Raw genomic sequence first — 15,623 nt, 5'->3', positions numbered from 1 at the left:
ACTCGTGAGTCAGCTGTGTGTTTATGGAGAATATGAATGAGGCCGTCTCTAAACGTGTTGTTTGTCTGAATGTGCTTTACACACCAATAAGACCTTTTTGTGTGATTTTGTGGTTTATTAATTAGTTAGAACAGAATTCATTTTGCAATGTAAATGTATAATACAAAAAAAGTCCTACATGTGTGTTTTGAGAGAAAAAAGGGAAATCTACTTTAATACACATTTATAAAATAAGTCAACAACATGTTAAAACCATGGGTATATAAAATATAGGCATGTAACACATAGGCTCACTGAATGGCAAACTCTGACTTTACTGTTTCAGCAGCAGTCCTTCACTAGTCTTTAGGCTACTCTTTGGTATAAACCTGCTGCAAAAAATGGGCTCCTTTGAGTACATTCAGAGAAATGAACCAGTCCATACACATATTTTTTTTTACTGTATAACCATGAAAGAATCCATGCATCCCTACATCGCTGTGGCTCTGAAAACTGTGATTGGCTGGTTGACATCATGAGGCCAAGCTCATTGGTCGGGCCTGATTCAGGGTGACAGATGCTGTCGGAAGGTTTTGGGTCGGATCATCATGCTGACCTTCCTCAGAGAGTAATAATCAGAATCTTTCCAGGTGTACCAAACGATACCGTCCGGACCAAGAGGGTTCTTCCCCTTCGGAGAGTAGCGGCCGCCCTGTCGATCAGGATGACAGAACACCACTTAGACGTCATCAAAGATCCTTTAGCTTCAAATGTGAGGATGTCTATACAAGTTACTTTGTCACTTTTTAAATCTATGCATTTATTCAGAAAATCACTTGAATGCACATCTTTTATGATGATTATGATTTTCTTGATAAAAATTTATTTTGGGATTTTTGTAAGGTCAAAAATGTCTAGTTGGTTTAATTGTCCCGAGTTCGTATGCCAGCATACTAATCTTGAATTATTTATCTCTTTAGATTCTTTTTTTTTTTTTTGCAAAAAGCCATCTTGTTCATGTGACAAGAATTCCATAAAACAGGAAATTATATCACAGAGCAGACTTTTGTGAGCATGTTTCCAAAACATATATAGAAAATTAGACAAGTTTGGACAAGTTTTAAATGTTTTTGAAAATAATGACCTGGATATGAACTAGCAAAATAATATATTTATTATATATGTGAAAAGTTTTTCATTTCCTCCCGTTTTTCGCGTACAGAAGACAAAGTCGTCACAGATCTGCGAAAACAAAAGCACTGTATTGTAAAAAAAAAAAACCCACGCGCCTAAAGATTGAACACGTAATACACATCCGCACGACGTCACAGTTTTCACGAATGCGCAGATTTAGCGTTTTCAGGCCTCCAAAATGCTGTTGTCGTGTAAATGAATGGCCAAAACACATAAAAAGTGTTCCACAATTTCATAACAGAGCCATAAAAAAATGTTAATCAATCAAAACAAGGTTTTAAATGCAATTGCATTCGATTGTCTTGCTCAGAGACAACAGCAGCAGCTCATGATTTAACACTTCTGGGCTTAAACCTACAACCTTTGGGTTAACAGTTAACCAATAGGCCACATCACACCTTGTAGTAGATGCCATTGAGGTTTGCGTAGAAACACTGGTTATACCACCAGCCGGAGTGGGAGATCTCGGCACAGATGTTGCCCGTGTCGGGTGTGCTGAAGGCCTGCTTGTCATGGTACCAGCTGAAGGAGTCCTCCACTGTCCCGCTGAAGCCCGTCACATGCACACGGTACTGAGTGGCCTCGTCCTCCACACTGCAAACAAACGCACAGAAAAAATATGGATTCCTCGCAAGCACAATGCTGATATTCATCGAGGGTTTGATGGGTTTCTAGTAACCAGGCCAGATGTTTAGTCACTATTGAACATCCATTTGAAGTCCTTCCAGTCAGTCAGTGATTGATGTGCCTCACCTAAATTTCTGATAAACAGCGTGCTTGTGTTTCCCGCTCCAGTCCTCCAGGTCGATACGGAGCATATAGTCTCCCTGGCTGGTCAGGTCATGTATGTGCTCATTTCCCAGCCAGTATTCGGTGTGCAGGTCTCCAAAGCCTTCCTTATACTCCTTCCAGCTGCGGTCAAAGTTCACGGAGCCATCTTGCCTACGCTGGATCACAGTCCAACCGCCACCTGAGACATACATTATGCATGTGCTTGAATGATCAAATTATTGCTTCTATTGGGGAGAAAATGCCAAATGAGTATACGTTCAAGCATTCAACAATCAAATCTTTTTTTTTTTATGAGTTTAATGGACACGCCAGATAATTTAGGTTTCATCTTATGACCACAGAAATTATACTACAGTGTTTTGCAGGTCATCAAAAAAAGATTGCACATGCTATTTTAAGCCTCTGAGAGGTTCCTCATATGCCCCACTGGTGCAATTTCAGCACAAAACTGAAGTCTCATTAGACATAAAAAGGGAAATCATTTAGATGTTCATTACCGGAATTTCATTTGCTACGGAAAGTCACAAAATTTTCAAATAAACAATGTCAAAATAAAACAATGATTCATCCACAGTAGATTTCTAGCAAAACAAAAAATATTCTAATAGTCCAGTGGGTGTGAACTGCAAACGTTCAGATTTGAACTTTTTCACTGGTCCAAGCATAAAAAACAAATGTATTTATCAGGGTGGTTATCGTTAACTAAAACTACTAAAAACTGTTAATTAAAATAAAGCTAAAATAAAATATAAATATTATTTGAAGACTTAAACTACATGGATATTAGAAAACCTGTCTTGGAAATAATGAATTGAAATAAGTTTAAGTTGAAGCAATACAATTTTTTACTGGAAATAAATAAAAACAAATGCTGAAAACTGTAATAAAAATAAACCTAAATAGCAATATTTTTTATACGCTAATAAAATGACAAAAGCGCATCATTTTAGTTGAATTTTTAGTAATTTCGTTAACATTCAAAAACTATATATATAATATAGCTATATATAAAGTTATGCATAATCATTAAAATGCATTAACTTTATACGTCAGTGTGCCACAGAAATTCAAATAGGTTTGCTATAAGGCATAAAAACTGGCCCAACGGCATCAACTGGCACAAAGCACTGGGCTCATCCTTATTGTTTAGTCCTGGACAGTCGTGATTGCATGTGTTGTGTGGTTTCGTACTCTCTGTGTCCATATCACAGTAGACTTCCACAGGCATGGCCCCCAGTGAGGGCACAACAGTGTAGATCCCAGAACGACGCACTCCATTATAGTAGATGGAAGCGCAGTCGATGGGGCAGTTCCTGACATGCTGCACCTCTGGAGTGAAAAACACATACAACACATTCATATAAGCAAAAACATTGATATACTGTATGTGAGCGATTTCAGTTCTTATTAAACTTCGGATTCTGTCTGATAAACTGTGCTATGATTTGTCACCATCTGTTGGTTCATGCCAGTATGATTCTATAGTCAAAAACTTGATATTTTTTGGGCGAGCTGACAAAAATGTCATAATTTACTCACCCTCATGTCGATCTAAACCAATTAGACATTGGTTAATCTCCGAAACACAATAGAGATACACTCCTGAACAAAATCTTTAGACCGGGGTAAACATTACAAGTATTCGCATTTCGCGCTGGTGGATCGTAACCGGGTTGTAAGTACTACTTCAAAATGCCAAAAGAAGAAACAGGAGCAACAGACAAAAAAATAGAGAGTAGGCAATTTATTGAAAAATAGATTTAAACTCAAACAGGCTGTTCATCACCAGGACATTATAAGCACAAATTTGCATGAAAATTAACTCTAAAATACATTTTATTATTGTGCCAAGTGTCCTACACTTTAATCTAACTGCAAATGTAAAAAATATAATTTAAAACACTGAACAACATTTGTTACCTGATACCTAACACTACAATTTAATGATTAAAATCCTCAGAAATAATTTTTGGGATTAATGTGGACGTAGCCTTAGTTGATTTATTACTATATAATAATACTATTCACCTGATTTTGAAGTTCCCCCTTGATAGAAATCGCCAAGGGCCCACCAACTTCTACACAGAGGTCAATGTAACAGTGTAATAGTACATTGTAACAACTATTGCAATGTGTCATTTATTGTGATGGATGTGTTTTATGATTTATGTGTTTTAGGCACATAATCAAGGTTGTCTACGAGTGATTGAGACACATGCCCAAAACCCACTATAACACTAAACAAAAAATAAAGTTAAACAACTATTTTTTTAAATTATGTTTGGTCCATCATTTATCCCATTGTTTAATACACTGGGTTATTAAAAAAAAAAATAATAAACTTGAGGTTTGAGTCGCCTTTAAAAGGAAAAAAATTGCTTCTTTTTTTTAATATATTATGAACTATCTGCAACTTTATAAGAACAATGGCTAGTCCTGGTTGATTTGGTTAGGATATAACCATACAGCTTAAAAATGTAGCTTTTCAAAATTCGCAGATGTGGCCTACCGGGATGCAGGGCTTCCTGAGCGCTGAGCAGAGGGCTGGTGCGGACTATGTTGATCATGCAGCCAGGGTTACGTCGGACTTTTTCCACCAGCAGGGAAAGGTTTTGGATCTGGGCCTGGAGGTCGTAGATCAAGGAGCCCTGGATGTGCAACAGGGTCGTGGCCTCGGCGTAATGATCTTCCAGCTCATGCAAGCGCTGCTCAATAGATGAACTATTGCGGTTCTTCTCTTCACTCTGTGAGAGGCCAAACAGACAAACATCACGACATCGTAATCAAAAAAAGTGATGTGAAGAACAATTCCCATTAGCTTTGCAGAATGAGACCTTCTCAAGTGGCTGCAGCGTATTGTGTGTGTTTGCATGAAAGGCCAGGAGTGAAAAGCAGAGAGGGAGAGGCAGACAGGATCAGGCCGTGTGAGTGTGAGCTGTGAATCATCCCCTCATTTAAACAGCACGAAGAGCTTAAGGGTGCATACTAATGAAGGCACGTGGAGAGAGGTAAGGTCTCCTGTGTTAATCTCATTAGCCTTCGGGTCAAGGAGACTTTAGGCTGAAAACGTCAAGCCGAGTTGGCCGGAGCGACAGAAGCACTCGAAGGTATCAGATGGTAATACCATGGTAATTTAAAGTATACCATGGTACTGAACAGTTATGATATACCATTATGTAAATATGGTATTTACATAGTAGTCCAAGGAACTTACAAAAAGTACTGTAGTGGTACCATGGTAACAGTATTAAATGATACTTTGAAATGTACTGAAATTCATGTATTTACATGGCACTCCATGGACTGCATAGGATGTTCCAGTGCTACACATGAGAGAGACGAAAGTTAAAGGGATACTCCACCCAAAAATGAAAATTCTGTCCTCGTTTACTCACCCTCAAGTTGTTGCAAACCTGTATGAGTTTCTTTCTTCTGCTGAACACAAAGGAAGATATTTTGAAGAACGATTGGAACCAAACAGTTGTTTGGCACCATTGACTTCCATAGTAGAAAAAAAATATATATACTATGGTAGTCAATGGTGTCAAAGTTCCAATCGTTCTTCAAAATATCTTCCTTTGTGTTCAGCAGAAGAAAGAAACTCATACAGGTTTGCAACAACTTGAGGGTGAGTAAATGATGACAGAATTTTCATTTTTGGGTGGAGTATCCCTTTAAGTTGGTTTGATTACCGCAGCTCGCTAGGCAGTAGAGGTGCATCCACAGTACAACAGGACATTCAAAAATGTGTGAATCATTGGGGAAATTATTGCAATCAGCTTTTGTTTTGAATAATGTTTGAAATCAGCTGAGCTACTGTCACAGTAATGAAAAAGTTAAGTTGTATCACAGTTACTAACTTTTTCACGCAGAGTTTTGTCAGTAAAATAATCTGTACTTATTTTGGACTACACTACATTTTTGACAGATTTCTTTTGTTGTCATTATTTGTATAATCTACCATTTGTTGCATGCTGTTCGATAGTTGTGGCATGATTCATTTCCGATTTAACTCTCGCGTAAAAGTCAGTCAGAAAGTACCTTACTGCAGTGGTGTAAATGTTATTAGTTACTGTACTTAATGATACACTGTAACTTTTTTTGTTCAAAATGTACAAAATTCATTTGAGTCAAAAATGTGTTTTTGTGTTACCCTGATTCACTATGGTAAGCCTATTATTAGAGTTTATATTTTAGACCCGAAGGGATGGTTCTCGTGGGAAATTGCGTACATGCGTCACTCGCCCGTGTGTCTCGTCATATCCGTAAATAGAGAAAAGTTGCTCCGGCTACTCTGATGCGTGTCTGGTGTAGGAGCGGCATTGGTTAGTTGTCACAACGAGTGAGAAAGATTGACATGGAGCAGCTAAAACTCCAACCTCCGGCGAATCACGTTTTAAACAAACGCCAAACAGAGGAGAGTCTGCTGGCAAAAAGAGAACATGGCAGAGCTCGTAATAAAACAAGAATCAACAGTGGTTTGGTGTTTCAGAGATGGCAAAGACTGAGGGATTTAAAATGTAGTAAAAGCCAAGAGGAGATGGCGTTATTATTACTCAACAGGTGAGAGAGGTATTTTATCGAACAGATAAATTGCCATATGTAGCTCTCTAAAAGAGTTGACTGTAAAGCATTATCTATTGTGAAGGTTCATTTCATTATGGTTGCTGTTGTTCTAGGAAGTACCGTGTCTATTAATGGGTAAAGCTACAGTAACGTCTTCAGCTAGTCAGCTTGAAATCATTTCCATATAAGCTGGTTATATCTCTTAAGCCGAGTACTGAATGTTTTATACATCCGCACAGTCACGCAGAGCCGCAGCACAACCAAAACAATAATCTTAAACTAAAATGCATGCAGTTTTTTAACCACTAGGGGGCCAGAAGTTACATTGTATCTTTTTTGCTACTTTGTACTTTAATATATCAAAGATGTTAGCAACTTTTACTCTCTGCATGTCTTGACTACTTTTTTGAATAAGTATGTACTCTTTACTCCAATACATTCATAATTACTAATGCAATTACTCGTTGCATTTTGCATGGTACCTAGGGGTGGGGGGAAAAATCGATTCTTAGATGCATCGCGATGCGGACGAGGACGATTCTGAATCGATTCACAAATGTCAAAAATCGATTTTCAAAAAAAAAAAAAAAAACATTTTTTATATATATTTATAATAACGTAATACTGACGGAACGCAAAAGACAGAACTCTGAAGGACAGAAGTGCAGTGCCCAGACCGTCTGTGGCGTGCACATAACAGAGCCGCAATGGCTGAGCGCGAAATCCAAACACCCTCCGCGTTAAAAGCTGACGTGTGGAAATATTTTGGCTTCTATGAAGTTGAAGGGGGAAAGGAGCTGGACAAGAGCCACACTATTTGTAAGCTTTATAGAATAAAACTAAAATATTTCGGAAACATGATGAAACCATATGACACGTTTCCACCCAGGAGGAAAAACACTCGGCTGTAGGCTACCGGTCGTTGTTATATTATTAATTTACTACAAGTATGCTGCTAGTTCAGGCACACATTTATTTTCCTGTTGGTTCTTTGCAATGTTAATAAAATTTATTGTACGTTAATTCTTTATGGGTCATTACTTTGTACTTTTAAAGCAAAGTATTTATAGTCACACACACACACAAAAAAGATTCAGATAATCGCTTTAGCATCAAATCGGAGCCCTCTGAATCGGAATCGAATCGAATCGTGAGGTGCCTAGAGATTCCCACCCCTAATGGTACCTAACTTTTTCTGCAGCAGTTTATTTCTGCTACAAAATAAGCAATATCGCCATCTACAGGGCATTGAAGGTACTGTATCTTGTGCATTTTGACTTTACTCACCCAAACAACTTTACGCGAAAGTGAGTGCATTAACAGGTAGTTGCTGAATCGCAGGTCTTTCATATATGAGATGAGGACATGGCTGTCCTCATTTACTATTTATCAGTTCTATTGAAGAGACCTTTTTGAAGGTTACTGGTTTTTGAGCACTTGAACTTAACTGAGACTAGACGTTTAAGAGGCTGTTGTATTGACCTTGTAATTGCAGTATTGAGGTCTTCAGTTTTATTAAAATTTCATAAAATAAATAAGTGATTGCTCTCCTCAACAAAAAACTATTTCTTGTTTTTCACTGGCATGCATTTTAGGTGTGGAGAACTTATACATATTTGATCCTACATTTAGTACAAGTAAAATAAGTATTGTTGTAATAAGATACTAAATGACTTTTACTCAAGTGATATTGGAATTGGTGAATTGTAATGGAGTCATTTTCACTGTAAGGTCTCTCTGCTTTTACTCAAATATGTTTTTTAGATATACTCTTTACACCATGCCTTACTGTTTAGATGGGAAGTCCTTTAAATAGAACAAGCGGGAACAGGTCAGGCCACTTGTCCGAATTTAATCATGGAATCAGAAAAAGCTTGACCCACAGGTTATTAAGGGCATTGAGTCAGGTACAGGTCATACTGATTTTTGTATTCCTTTGCTGTACCCATGAATTCTGATGAAGAGCAGTTGAAGGACAAAAAACAGATACTAATGCACAAAATTATAATTATTTATAATTAAACAATTAATTTATCATTTAAATGTAAATTATATTGTAATTTATAATTGTTCTTATTATAAATATTATTTGTTTATAATTATAAATATCTTATCTTCTAATTATAATATTTCTCCAACAGCTTATGATGAATCAGTCAGTCCCAATGATAGTTAGACGCATTTTAATCATGACATGTATATAAAGATTCTTGGACTCACTTGTAGTTCTAACACTTTGACTCGATGACGGTGGTTGCGAAGCTCCTCCTGAAGTTCGGACACTGTCTCCCGCAGGGCTAGAATCTGCTGTTTGCGTTCCTCATTCTCATGAAGCCAGTATGAAACCTCATCCGTACAGCGGAACATGTCCGGGCAGCGCTGGTCGTCCATTTGGGGCAATGTGGCCATGATTCGGCACATGCCGTCCTCCAGGACCTGGTTGCTGTATTCGCCACACTGAGCCGTACTGACCTGATGTGTGTGCAGTGAGTGGTCATCATCGCTCGCACATGTTGCCAAAAACAATATGGCCAGCAAGAGGGGCGAGAGAAGCCTGTCCTCCATGTGATCGCTTCGGCTGACCCCCCTTCCCACCTTGTTGGAAGGACCCTGGGGGAGAAGGCCAGGGCACAAGCTCTCTGACCTCCAGTCTCAAGTCTTGGGAAGAGCTTGTCACACAGGAACACGATCTAGGACTCAGTTGTCAACTTTTCCAATGCAATTCACCTGAAAACAAAACCAGAAACATTAAACTACACTCACCAGCCACTTTATTACACCTGTTCAACTGCTTGTTCACATGGCAGCAACCCAATTCATTTAGGCATGTAGACATGGTCAAGACGATCTGCTGAAGTTTAGGCATCAGAATGGGGACGAAATGTGATTTAAGTGACTTTAAACGTGGCATGATTGTTGGTGCCAGATCGGCTGGTCTGAGTTTTTCATAAACTGCTGATCTACAGGGATTTTCACGCACAACCATCTCTAGGGTTTACAGAGAATGGTCAGAAAAAGAGAAAATATCCAGTAGTTCTGTGGGTGAAAATCCCATGTTGATGCCAGAGGTCAGAGGAGAATGGCCAGACTGTATTTAGCTGATAGAAAGACAAACAGTAACCACTTGTTACAACCGAAGTCTGCAGAAGAGCATCTCTGTACGCACAACACATCAAATTTGGAAGCAGAAGAGCTACAGCAGCAGAAGACACACACCGGTGTCACTCCTGTCAGCTGAGAACAGGAAACTGAGGCTATAATTCACACTGGCTCAATTTTGGAAAATAGAAGACTGGAAAAATGTTCCTTGGTCTGATGGCTCTCAATTTCTGCTGTGACATTCAGATGGGAGGGTCAGAATTTGGTGTAAACAACATGAAAGCATGGATCCATCCTGCCTTATATCAGCGGTTCAGGCTCCTGGTGGTGTAATGGTAAACTTTGGGCCCCTTAGTACCAATTGAGCATCATTTAAACACCACAGCTGACCTGATTATTGTTGCTGTGCTGACCATGTCCATCTCTTTATGACCACAGTGTTCCCATCTTCTTCTGATGGCTATTTCCAGCAGGATAACGCGCCATGTCACAAAGCTCAAATCTTCTTAAACTGGTTTCTTGAACATGACAATGAGTTCACTAAACACAAATGGCTCCACCAGATCTTAATGCAGTAGAGCACCTTTGGGATGTGCTGGAACAGGAGATTCACATCATGGATGTCCAGCCGACAAATCTGCAGCAACTGGGTGATGCTAGCATCTCAATATGGACCAAAATCCCTGAGATAAGTTTCCAGCACCTTGTTGAATCTGTGGCATGAAGAAGTTCTGGAGGTAAAAGGGTGTCCAACTCTACTAGCAAGGTGTACCTAATAAAGTGGCCGGTGAGTGTAACTAACTAACTGAATAAATAAATATTTTTTGCTGTATTAGTATATATATATATATATATATATATATATATATTGTAAAAAATATATATTTATTTTGATATTTGTTATATTTTAATATTTATTATTTCTAAATTATTTTATATGATTATTATATATCATATTTCAAAACATGTATTACTGTTGACAGTCACATGATACAAAATAATTTTGAAATAAACTGCAACAAGATAAACTGACATGCACTGTACAAATTTGAACGCTGCTTATTGTATCAATAAAGTTAAAGACAAGAATATCACAGACATAGAAATCTTGCAATAATCATTAGGTCAACTTCAATTTTATGGCAGCAAATCCATGTGCAAGCACCAGTTACATTTTCTTTTGAATTTAAAAAATCTAATTATTATTAGCAGCCACTTTTTTATTAACTTTTTTATATTGCATAAAGATACAGTGATTCACCACTTCTGGGGTTCAAAGAAATATAACTTTGGGTTATAAGCTTAGATTTGTAAGCATTAAGTTATACAACCCACACAATGTTTTAATCACTCGAAAAAGTTGGAAAAACTAAGTCTGGCCAGATATGTATACGGTCTATGATAACATATAGGTCATTTTTTTTAAGCACTTGACGCTGTGACATCTCAATGCACCCCTGTCAGAGAACTATAGGTCAGCTGTCAAAAATCACACAGTTTTGAAGAGGCCATCTTGGGTTTGGGCTTAAGGGGGAAAAAAGTACATGATCTGTCATAAAATCTCAATGTGGTATTTGAAATAAATCCCACAAACACATCTTTAAACATGTCCTTGCTATTATGAGAGGTCAGCCTGGTTGTCCTGATTAAAGCACAGGTTATGGTGCTTTCATGTCACTTTTTTATGTGCTTATGTGGGTTCAAGAACACAGCAGCAGTGAAAGTATTTAACCTCGAAGAGGACGGGCACGCTAAAAATAGGCGAAGTAGGCGTCTGGTTTCAAACTATAACACCCTTATCTCTTTCATTTAGAGAAATATGTCAAACTCTCAATAAAAAGAGCTTGAACATGTACAATGGCCCTGAAAAAAGCCTAAGCCTGTCTGCATGTTATTGCATCAGATAACTAAATATCAAACCAAATGCAGTTTATTTCAAAAATGTTGAAACTGATGCTGTGCACAGTGAGGTCCTTAAAAATGATTTTGTCTGGTGTGGGATAAGTTGACTGCACAAAGCCGCAAGGGCTGAACTTTGAATTCTCGAATCAGTCCACATTAGCGCCTGACCTCACTGATGAGTCTGAGTCTGAATGAGAGCAAATCCCCACAGTCATGGTCAAGTTGGTCAACATATAAACCTTTCTTTGAAGAGTGGAAGCTGTCAGCAAGGACCAACACCCTATTAATATGAAATGCTCAGCAAGCATTTGTTGTGGTGTTTAGGTGTACCACATAATGACTATTACATAAGTCAGTTTTTAATATACTTTTTCCTTATTCTTTCCTGTACCTCATTTTGTTTTATCTGTCTTATTTTATTATTTTTTTACTTATTATAAAATGGCAAATAATAGCAAAGCTGGATTTTTAGCATCATTACTGCAGTCTTCAGTGTCACATGATTTTAGAAATCATGTGACAAATCAATACAAAATCATACAAATATGCTGATTTGCTGCTCAAGAAACATTTCTTATTTCTAAAGGATCATGTGACAATTAAGACTGGAGTAATGACGCTGAAAATTCAGCGTAGCATCACAGGAATAAATTAGATTTGATATAATATTCAAATAGAAAATGGTTATTTTAAATTTTAATAATATTTCACAATATTCCTGTTTTTACCCTATTTTAATCAAATACATGCAGCCTTGGTGAGCATAAAAGATTTCTTTTAAAAACATAAAAAAATCTTGCCAATCCCAAACTTTCGAAGGGTAGAGAGTATACCGTAAAACTTCAAATAATAGCCGAGTCCCAAATAGACGCCTGTCTCTTACACGCCTGGTGTGGCTGCAGGTTTGGGTAAATAAAGGCCGGTCTCAAATAGAGGCCGGGTCTGTTTTTTTTAGTTTCGGGTTGTATTTTATCCTCTAAAACCGTCAGATCGCCCGCTTTTTGGCGGCCGCCAAAGCACATTTTTGTCCCTCCAAAGCCTTTTTTGATCGATGAGTGATGTAGAATAGAATGACTGCTGCGCTTGACAGGGCGCGTTCACGAGCAGAGAGAGAGAGAGAGAGAGAGAGCGCCCCGGCCGCGCGCGCGCATGCCCCATCTTCAAACAACACGAGCGCTGTCTTGCTCTCTCTCCCTCGCGCTCGCGCATATTAATCAAAATCAATTGACGCGATAGTAAAAGGTCGGAAGACCGCAGTTTCACGTGGAGCATTTGGAGATTTTTAGAGATTAGAGACATTATACACTCAATGAACAACATCTCAACACACTGTAAACCCTAATGCTCAAAATAATTAATTGGTTTGAGTAGGACAAACTTAAATTAAACAAATTAGTTCAGTCAAATTAACTTTAATGAGTATTTAGCACTTTCTTTTTCTTTCAAGTTCACTGAACTAATATATATTAAGTAAACTGAACTGTTTCATTGTTTTGAGTTTTATGAAATTATTTATTTTAATTTAGACGAACTTAAGTTTAACTGAAACAGCTGTGATGTCTATTTCCCAGCATGCTTTGCCGATGGCACTCGAAAGGGAGAGTAAATGATCAAATTAAGTGTAATATAGTTTGTGTGTAAGATTAATGTTATGTGTGAGATTTAGTAGTGATTCATGTTTTGTTATGCTAATTTAGAAGAATTTCTGTTAATGTTGGCTTTAGGATAGTTACCATCATGGTGACAAGTGGTGCATGCAGCTTGATTTGAGAGCAAATAACCATTTATATTGCTGTGCTCATACAGCAAGTGTTTATGTATAACATACTATTGCTAATATGTTAGCATTTACTATGTTAGCAGATTAGCTTTTTAAAGCTAACTAAGTTTATACTAATAAAAGTATTTTGAGTTCTGCCAACTTATTTGGGTTTACAGTGTACTTCATAGATTTAAGTTATATTAACTGAATGGAATTAGTACTATTAACTTTATTTACCCAAGTTATCTTAACAATAAGTTATTGAGTTACTTGAACACAAATAAAATATTTTTTTAAGCTTAAATTGTTTGAGTTAATAAACTTAAATGATTTAAGGCAATCGGTTTCCTCAAACGGTTTGAGTTGAACTAACTCATCAGGTTTTACAGTGCACTAAATTATAAAGGCCTGTCTCATATAGACACCTGTCTCAAATACAAGCCGGTCCAGTTCGACGATTTGGGAAAATAAAAGCCCGGGCTACTATTTGAAGTTTTAGGCTATATTTTATGTTTTGTTATATATGCAATACAATTCGCCCATTTTTTAGTGTGGCTTTAAGTATACAAATACATTATGGGGCTACTATGCTAAATGTAGGCCTATACATTGTAGAAAACAAACTTTTGTTTCACTAAGGAACTTAGTTGCACAGTCATATATAATCTATATACAAAAACAAAATCAATGCATACATGTATTCAATCTTTCCTGTCATACTACCACAGGAGGTGAACTCAGGAGGAAAAATGTGCAGGAAATGCCTTGAGCTGACCCATACTTACCAACACCTTAAGCAGACCTTTTAATGCTAAAGTATCACGTCTACCAAAGCACCTTGTGGCTCTGACCCAAGCCTAGTGCACTAGATCCAACAGAGGAATGCTGAATATGCCAAACCATACAGAGCAATGCCTGAGAGCCACTAAACTCATGTCCTGCAGTATAAATAAAAGAATAACACTGAGAATGAATCATATTGATAAAGCATCATACGTATCTGAAGTGACATTTTGATTACAAGTGTAAATTTAGAGTAAATGTTTGTTTGGAGGGCATTTGATTTATCATGACACCACGACTCATGATTCACACCATCTCACATGAGAGATTTCTCAAACTATTTAGAGAGCTGTTAAAGCTCTGCTGACACAGTTACGATCAGCGGCAACATTTTACAAAAGATGTCATCGGCAGAGATAATGCAAGCAAGCTCTACAGGGAAACAGTTACAAGGCTTCATCTTTACCTGCTTCAATAGTTGGAGATGTTTTGTTTGTCTTCTGAGGAAATATAGACGTATGCTGCCATCCTCTCTCTCTCTCTCTCTCTCTCTCTCTCTCTCTCTCTCTCTCTCTCTCTCTCTCTCTCTCTCTCTCTCTACACCCTATGTGTTGCAGAGTGGGCATCTTATCCTTGTAATCCGGTGTAATTGGATTCCTGATTAGAATAAAGGGAGGAGAGACAATCCAGGCACTGAACAACAGCAACTCAGACTATCCTTACTCTATATGCTGAGGTCTGAACAATCACATCAGACGGACAAACAATTAACACGCCAAATTATTTTTTACTAGGAAAAAGCATTGATGGTATTGTGTATTCAAAACATGTTTATCAGCAATTAATACACTTAATGTACACCATCAGTATACTTGACCTTATAAAGCTATACTGTATTATATTTAATAACATTTATAAGGCATCTAAATGATCAACATGATGATCTTTTGTCCTCTGATTGATAGTTTATACTTTTTTAGGATGTAGACGGCCATTTAATATATAATTCTAAAAACGACCCTCAGGTTGTGGTCTTTTTGCTGTAAAACCTTTAATGATTTAAAAAGTAAAGAAATGAATGACACGGTTAATCTTCAAATGAATGCAGAAACAACACAAAGACAGTATATTGAAAATACTTGTTTAATGGCATTTTTTTATGAATGAAGGCCAGTATCACTGATACTAATACAGCTGTCACATGAAAATGACTTTACAACAATGAGCATAATAAGTGCAATAATACATACACTCACCGGCCACTTTATTAGGTACCCCATGCTAGTAACGGGTTGGACCCCCTTTTGCCTTCAGAACTGCCTCAATTCTTCGTGGCATAGATTCAACAAGGTGCTGGAAGCATTCCTCAGGGAGTTTGGTCCATATTGACATGATGGCATCACACAGTTGCCGCAGATTTGTCGGCTGCACATCCATGATGCGAATCTCCCGTTCCACCACATCCCAAAGATGCTCTATTGGGTTGAGATCTGGTGACTGTGGAGGCCATTTTAGTACAGTGAACTCATTGTCATGTTCAAGAAAC

The 15,623-nt window shown here is 37.7% G+C and overlaps 1 protein-coding gene across 1 annotated transcript; it reads right to left on the bottom strand.

The window, feature by feature from the left end:
- Positions 1–430: 430 nt before the first annotated feature.
- Positions 431–14,649, bottom strand: si:ch211-203k16.3 (angiopoietin-related protein 7). Its single transcript, XM_056269507.1, has 7 exons — positions 14,544–14,649; positions 8,752–9,258; positions 4,475–4,709; positions 3,157–3,294; positions 1,927–2,143; positions 1,572–1,767; positions 431–691 (listed from the first exon to the last, which is right to left on the bottom strand). Exons 2-7 carry the CDS (start codon positions 9,094–9,096, stop codon positions 545–547), a joined length of 1,278 nt encoding a protein of 425 aa, XP_056125482.1. The 5' UTR covers positions 9,097–9,258; positions 14,544–14,649; the 3' UTR covers positions 431–544.
- Between the last annotated feature and the right edge of the window lie 974 nt (positions 14,650–15,623).

This window comes from Rhinichthys klamathensis, unplaced genomic scaffold (genome assembly GCF_029890125.1).
Source record: "Rhinichthys klamathensis goyatoka isolate OS25496 unplaced genomic scaffold, OSU_Roscu_1.1 h1tg000281l_1, whole genome shotgun sequence".
Lineage (NCBI taxonomy): Eukaryota > Metazoa > Chordata > Actinopteri > Cypriniformes > Leuciscidae > Rhinichthys > Rhinichthys klamathensis.
Note: the sequence above shows the minus strand (reverse complement) of the source record. Positions and strands in the feature narration are given on the sequence as shown.

Excerpts from the sequence above, each read along its gene's own strand:
- si:ch211-203k16.3 (XM_056269507.1), bottom strand. The coding sequence starts at position 9,096 with ATGGAGGACAGGCTTCTCTCGCCCCTCTTGCTGGCCATATTGTTTTTG. Across the intron at positions 3,295-4,474 it reads TCAGGAAGCCCTGCATCCCG|AGGTGCAGCATGTCAGGAAC; the intron begins GTAGGCCACATC and ends TTTTCACTCCAG. Across the intron at positions 1,768-1,926 it reads GCTGTTTATCAGAAATTTAG|TGTGGAGGACGAGGCCACTC; the intron begins GTGAGGCACATC and ends GTTTGTTTGCAG.